The sequence below is a fragment of the Musca vetustissima genome, unplaced genomic scaffold, assembly GCF_032173495.1.
Source record: "Musca vetustissima isolate MV318-11 ecotype Yass unplaced genomic scaffold, APGP_CSIRO_Mvet_v1 utg8492, whole genome shotgun sequence".
In the NCBI taxonomy this organism is placed as follows: domain Eukaryota; kingdom Metazoa; phylum Arthropoda; class Insecta; order Diptera; family Muscidae; genus Musca; species Musca vetustissima.
The window spans coordinates 108,174-115,717 of record NW_026888927.1 but is presented as its reverse complement, the minus strand read 5'-3'; the positions used below and the strand labels follow the sequence as shown (position 1 = coordinate 115,717).

Here is a 7,544-nt window from a genome sequence, read left to right as displayed (position 1 = left end):
TTATTTTAACACACATATTTATTTCATACTTTCCAATAATCATGTCTATATGTATGTACGTATGTATATAAAGAATTATCATCTGAGCGACTGAGAGCGGTGCGTTATGCTCTGTATATAAACTTCTGGCGACCAAATAAAAGATTCAGTTCCAACTTTGTTTTTGATTTGAAAGCCGGCCGGCAAAAATATTCCATTCGATTCGCGTCTATCTGCAAAGAGTGTGTGTGTACGTACTACAATAAAAAATGGCAAATCCACAAGAGGAACCTAAATACACAAAGGTAAGATGGACGCAGTAAATATTTGTTTGTATGAAATGATTTGCGATAGGCAGAAATCTACAAGTTCTATTATAAATATTATGAGGTTTTCGTTTTGCAAAACAAGAATCAGTGCAATACCGGTTTTTGCAATTTGATGCCCTGCGCCGTAAACATCTGTTTTATTTTTCTGTAACAAAAAACAAAACAAATACAAAGAATTGAACACTGAAAGAAATGTTCTCGAGGAAGATTATGGTGTCAAATGCTATAACAATTTTTTGCAGATATGAACAAAATAAGCATTGTTTTTGTTCCATTGAAAAAGTGACCAAATTATTGAATATCTAAACATGAGATCTACTACACTTCACCATAATCGTTAAAAGTTCCCTATGACGCCACATTGTTTTTGTAGGATTGCTTTAAGTTCGGCCGAACTTTAGCAATAGTGAACATATCTGTCTAAATTCTATCATTATCTGCATACATAAATCCTCATATAATTTTAGACTGATCACTGTTACTATTTGGTCAGTTGTTCCTATGTATAACATGTTACTAAATATAAACCTAGTAAGAAGCTTATCACTCAGTATACCGACTACTTATCACTCATTTGCTGCAAGACCGACATAAATAAAAAATTGATTTTGCAGAAAATGTTAATTGACTCACCGCTTGCATAGAACAGAGGAAGTCTAATATGCCAAACAATTTTGCATCATTAACTCAAAAATCACCATTTTTGATTTATGCCGGTCTTGCAACAATTGAGCGATATAGGGTAAACGCACCTAATTCCGGCTTGTACCAATAGTCGGCGTCTGTTCTATATATCTTCAAATAACTAAAAAATCCTATAACTAAATATGAAAAAATTCCTTGAATAATCTTCAATAATACTGTAACCTATCTCTGTATGAAATTTAATCGAATTAAGTACATTTATTCCATCAAAATTTGGCATTCGGTCAATGAGGTTTGTCAACACCAATGACAATGATGTTTCTTAAGAAAAAATTAGTGGGCATGTCGATTTCAAAAAACCTGTAACTATATTCAAATTATATATTTTTCACAACGATCTGCTTCGTAATTGTAAAGAACAAAAAGGAGAATACTTTAGAATCATTAAAATATATTTGTAATTATGATATTTTTATCGTTGCCGCCCTTAGGAACAAACATTTTTATGGTTTTCCTATAGTCGGCATATGGGTGAAAAAAAGCACCTTTTCGATCATTTTGGCCCAAAATTGGAAAAATGTCAAATAAGTGCTCTAAATAACGATTAATTTAGAAGAAATCAGATTTGGGTGGTTCTACGTAATGGAAGCCATGGTTTTAATATCAAATTCTTTTAACCTTTGAAATGCCTTGTTTAGCCATGCCGAATTGGATGGATAAAAGGTTCCCAAAGTCGGCACAATGTTTTATAATTGTAATATTTTTATAAGTAAAATTATTTTATATAATTTTTTTAATATAACTCTAATGGAAACGTCCGATAATAATAATTTATTAATGAAAATAGCAGAAAGATTAATTCAATAAATAATTTTTGTTTAACTAAAATACGACATGCCGACTATTGGAACATGATATGCCGTGGAAAAAAGTGCCGACTATTGACACAAAGGCAATATTTTACCTAATTATCAATTTAGTCTACTTTAATACAAATTAATTAAACATATTTTTATTGCAAGGGGGAGTATACAAAATTTGGAAATATATGAACCTAAATACAATATAGTGAAAAAACGTTCTCGGCATGGTGAAACGTTTAAAATGCTAAAATCCTGCCGACTATTGGTGCACTTACCCTATGATGCCGTACACCACTATATGTCAAGGACATAAAATCCGTTGTATGTCCGTGTATTTTTGTATGTATATTGCTACCGATATATGTTAAAAATCTCTCTAGTATTTATTTTATATTTGACGAAAGAAGCCTCAAGAGATCCTACATTGAATTGTTGTCCATTTATGATATATGGGAGCTATATCGACATCTGAACTTTTTCACTTAGTACTCTTCGGCCCAAATCTGATCCAGAGATTTATATCTGGTGACAAAAAATGAATTTAAGGCCATGGCGTGGAACCACAAACATTCCAATAAAAACTCCTCAATAAGTAAAGAAATACAAAATCGCAGTTGTTAATACAAAACAGGCCACGCCCCCATTTTTATTAAACAAAATGCTGTCATAGCGAGACCTATATCACATAAACATACACACACATATTCTAATTATGTCGACAAAATTAGGAACTTTTATTTGTTTACGTTTGTCTATTCAAACAAGTTTTAATTGTTTTTGGTCCATTATTAAAAAACAATGTATAATGAAAAAATTTAAAAATCATCTTGTGGACATGCTGTATGCACAATGATATAAATAGACAATATTTGCAATAAAAATCGTGATAATAATTTGTCAACACTTTTATTTTTGAACATATAATAAAATAAAGTAATTTATATTCTGATCGTATTCTAAGCCACCAAAAATAAAAATCTGTCTGATAAGAATGATAGTTCAAAATCTCTGTCAATGTTACCCTAGATTTGGCTTGTTTGTGTATATGTAGTTCTAAGGGGTGTGCACAGAACGATAGTTCTAGACGCGCTCATTTATAAAATCTAAATTTTAGCGAAATTAATAACCTGTCCACTGGCCGATCCCCAAATTGTTTTTATTCATATATTGATATACACATTTATTTTTATTTACAAAATTAAATATGAGATACATTTTTATAAAAATTATATAACCGGTATAATCATACAGTTGTTGTAGCAGCTATTGCTTTTACACATTGAGCACGTAGTAGGTTGGTCAGTCAATTTAAGGGAACCCCCCCATTCTCGATGTTAATTTTTCAAGATTTTCAATGGGCTAGTAAATCAATACCAATGCTTGTTAAGGTTTGCAACTTTGCACATATATATATGAAGATTTAAAGAAGAAGAAAAATAATTTACAAAAAATTTTGTAATTGTTTTGTTGTTGTTTTTTGTAATTAAAGAGAAGTCCTTATTTTTGATGGCGGGCATGATAACTCCTCACTGGAACATCGGAATCCGATTATTGACTTCGCTCTAAAATTATCAAAATGGCGGACCTTTGAAAAAATATTTCTGGAAAATCGCCGATTTTTGACCAAAAACCAAGTTAAAAAATAAGGAATATCTTTACCGATTGGCTTTATCCTAGTTCATACGATAGCTATACACTCACAGAGAAACGTGTAAAAATTTGGTATCGATTGGGTTATTAGTTTTTGAGTTATCGTGCCCGCCATTCGCAAAAGAGAAAAACGCGTTTAAAGTTTGAGAAGCCCTTTAGCCGTCACTTGATGCTGACACAATAAATCGGCAATATCTTCAAGAGCTCTTGATATTTTCACTTAAAATTTTCTAGGGACGTTCTTGAATTAGTGTAGATTCGAATTAAATCAACAAAATTTTTGATGGGGGGTCCCCTTAACCATAATTATTTATATTTCTTTCAATAGTCCCTTAACACTTTGGCACCGAATTGTAACAAATTACAACCTGCATGCATGCATATGCATGTAATATGTTAACCAGTTGACTTACACGGTTTACTTATTACCACGAATTGTTTAAACAAATTTAGTTTCAGTTGAAAGTGTCAATTTCAATCAACTACAATAATGTCATATTAAAAAACGCTTGGCGAGTGAAATGCATTAAAAAATAATCACAATTAATAGTTTAATGTGAATACATGCAAATCAACAGAAGTATTACAGAATTGACATAAACGGAGTTCCCCTCTGCCTTTTCTGATGGGTAGCTGATTTTAATGCGATTAGTCTGTAATTTGCACTTCCAAGAAAATTGCTTGGTTGAAGTCTCAAGCACGTTTTGAACCGAATGGGAAATGTTCAATATGAAATAAAATTTTGAAATTATAGGCTTGTGCAAAATTATGAAATTGGACTGCAATTTCGTTTACGTCAATTTAAATAAATAATTTAATTTATACAAAGTAACACATTTCTTATTAAATTAATATCCAACTATGTAGTGTTATTCCATTAAGTTGTTCTTAAGTGTTTCTGACAGACATACATTTAACAAATTATCACTTGGATGCGTGCCGGTAATAACTTTACCATTTAGAATTCAATTACGGTAAGGTAATTGTTTAAACAAATCCTTAAACATGTGTAGGTGATAATCGAAATCTACTATAAATAATATCGTCCATCTGTCATAACAAACGCTTAATAAAGCAATACTGCTACAATATGAATTGACATTAATTGTTCAATGTTGACATATACAAATCAGTACAAGTATTATCTTTATTGTCATGCATGCAGAATGCAATTCAACCGAGAAACTTCTGATGAACTGTTGTTCACATTGACAAAAAAGTGAAAGCTTGAAATAACGCTGTGCTAATATGAAGAGTAAAAATGTCTAGCCCTTGTTTGAATTGCTTTCGGAATTTCAGTTATGATTAAGTACATTAAATCATATTAATAGAACATCGTTGTTAAATAATGTTAAATGAACCATAATTAATTGGATTAAGAAAAACAAAGTTGCATCCTTCTGAATCATTGCACCGGATCAACTTAATAAAAAAAGGCCCCCAAGAAATATGCACTTTATCTACCTCAGGCTGTGTAATTAATTATTGTTAATGAAATAAATATAAGATTTAAATACTTAATTTGTTTTTTTGTCAGAGAATAAAATACTACAATAAAATGAAAAAAAAAAAAACAAAAAATACTGGAACTGGGATTTAAATAATAAATAGTACCATTTATTTAAGCTCTTAATTTTTTCAGATTTCAGATTCCTACATAACTATTAGATTTTAATTATTTTCTTTTATATTTTAGCTTTTCATTAACAATGAATTTGTTGATGCCAAATCGGGCAAAACTTTCCCAACTGTAGAACCTGCCACTGGTAAGGTTATTGCTCAAGTTGCTCAGGGCGATAAGGTAAAATCTTACAATTACTTAATAGAAATTAAATTGTCTCCTAAAACGATTTTTTTAATGTTCTTCTTTATAGGCCGATGTTGATTTGGCTGTAGAAGCTGCCAAGAAAGCATTCCACAGAAATTCACCATGGCGCAAAATGAGTCCTTTGCAACGTACCGAATTGATGCTCAAGTATGTTTTCAAAAGACCTCTAATAACATTTTATTATACAAAATCCATATCACATTTACAGACTATGCGATCTGATGGAACGCGACAAGATTTTCCTGGCTAACATTGAAACTCGTGATAATGGCAAGACTTATGCTGATGCCCTATTCGATGTGGAGACTGCCATTGTCACATTGAAATATTATGCTGGCTGGACTGACAAATTCTTTGGTGATACCATTCCTGCTGGTGAGTTGGTTTCCATGACCCGCAAAGAGCCAATTGGTGTCGTTGGACAAATTATTCCCTGGAATTATCCAATTTTAATGTTGTCCTGGAAATGGGGTCCCGCATTGGCTGCTGGTTGTACAATTGTCATGAAGCCTGCCGAACAAACCCCATTGTCTGCCCTACATATGGCTGCTTTGGCCAAGGAGGCTGGTTTCCCAGCAGGTGTTATTAACATCATTAACGGCTTTGGTCCTACCGCCGGTGCTGCCATTTCTGAACATCCTGACATCAAGAAGGTGGCATTTACTGGTTCCGTTGAGGTTGGTCGCATTATTATGGCAGCTGCTGCTAAATCAAATCTTAAGCGCGTATCATTGGAATTGGGCGGTAAAAGTCCATTGGTGGTATTCGATGATGCCGACCGTATGTTTTTGCTATTAATTTTCGTTTATGTATATTTTTCTTAAATAAAATTTATTTTATTTCAGTTGATTTGGCTGTAGACATTACCAGTGAAGCTATTTTCACAAATCATGGTCAATGTTGCTGTGCCGGTAGCCGCACCTATGTTCATGAGAAGATCTACGATGCATTTGTTGCAAAGGCCGTAGCCAAGGCTAAGACTCGTAAAGTAGGCAATCCATTCGATAAGGATGTTGTCCAAGGACCACAAATTGATGAGGAAATGATGACCAAAGTCTTGGGTTACATTGAAAGTGGCAAATCCCAAGGTGCCAAACTGCAATGTGGTGGCAAACGTATCGGAGATGTTGGCTACTTTATTGAACCAACAGTATTTTCAGATGTTACTGATGACATGAAAATTGCCCAAGAAGAAGTAAGTTGAGATTGGATACTTTAAATATTTTGGGGTACAGTAAAGTATTACAATTTCCGATCGGATACAATTAATAAACTCGTGTGGGTTACTCACAGATATTTCGGTTTTATGAAGTAGGTGAGAATAGACGTAGATTATTTTGAATAACATACTCCGAGATGCGGCATATAGTTATGAAACATATTTCAGAGAAAACGGTTAAATTATATATACCGAACAGTCGATGTATTTTGTAACAAAACGTAGGGATAGGATAGTTTTATGTTAGTTAATTTAATATTCCAGTGCCCTGTGATGAATGCAACATTTTAACATTTCAACCTCTAGTTTACGAGGAGAAAATAGAGAGTAGATTCTATTCAGTTATGTTCCATTTGTCCTTTTCTGTCGTCTATATTATTGACAATCTAAATCTTTGACTGGTAAACCATGACTTCCTCTATCATAGGAGCTTCTCTATATAGAACCAGATGGTCCAAATATAAAAAATGTAATTACAGTTGAGGTTGAATGACATGCAGTCATTACTTCATTCAAGATATTACGTCTTAAGGTAGTGGCAAAGACTGCAAAAATCTTAAGCTGGGGTCATTCGAAAAAGAGATTTTGTTGTACTGAAAAATTAGCACCTTTGTAGCTTTGTCAAATTTCCAATAATAACCGATTTTTTGTATTTATTTCATTCACAGATCTTTGGTCCCGTTCAGTCCATCATCAAATTCAGCAACATCGAGGAAATGATCGATCGTGCCAATAATACCAATTATGGCCTGGCTGCTGGTGTCATTACTAATGACATCAACAAGGCTCTGCATTTCGCCAACAATGTTGATGCCGGTTCCGTATGGATCAATTGCTACGATGCTGTTTTGCCACAAACCCCATTCGGCGGTTTCAAACAATCCGGCATTGGTCGTGAATTGGGAAAGGATGGTTTGGACAATTATTTGGAAACTAAGACAATTACCATGAAATTGTTGTAAGATGGTATATTCATTCCCCAAAACTAAATCCGTTGAACGGTTGAGATTAAAAAATAACAATTTTTGGTA

General features: G+C 33.0%; 1 protein-coding gene across 1 annotated transcript; it reads left to right on the top strand.

The window, feature by feature from the left end:
• The first annotated feature begins 248 nt into the window (after nucleotides 1-248).
• LOC133336720 (aldehyde dehydrogenase X, mitochondrial-like) lies at nucleotides 249-7,475 on the top strand. Its single transcript, XM_061544999.1, has 6 exons — nucleotides 249-284; nucleotides 5,163-5,267; nucleotides 5,341-5,441; nucleotides 5,503-6,074; nucleotides 6,140-6,489; nucleotides 7,182-7,475. Exons 1-6 carry the CDS (start codon nucleotides 249-251, stop codon nucleotides 7,473-7,475), a joined length of 1,458 nt encoding a protein of 485 aa, XP_061400983.1.
• The last annotated feature ends 69 nt before the right edge of the window (nucleotides 7,476-7,544 follow it).

Coding starts and splice junctions, on each gene's coding strand:
- LOC133336720 (XM_061544999.1), top strand. CDS start 249: ATGGCAAATCCACAAGAGGAACCTAAATACACAAAG. Junction 285..5,162: donor AGGAACCTAAATACACAAAG/GTAAGATGGACG, acceptor TTTATATTTTAG/CTTTTCATTAACAATGAATT. Junction 5,268..5,340: donor AAGTTGCTCAGGGCGATAAG/GTAAAATCTTAC, acceptor TCTTCTTTATAG/GCCGATGTTGATTTGGCTGT.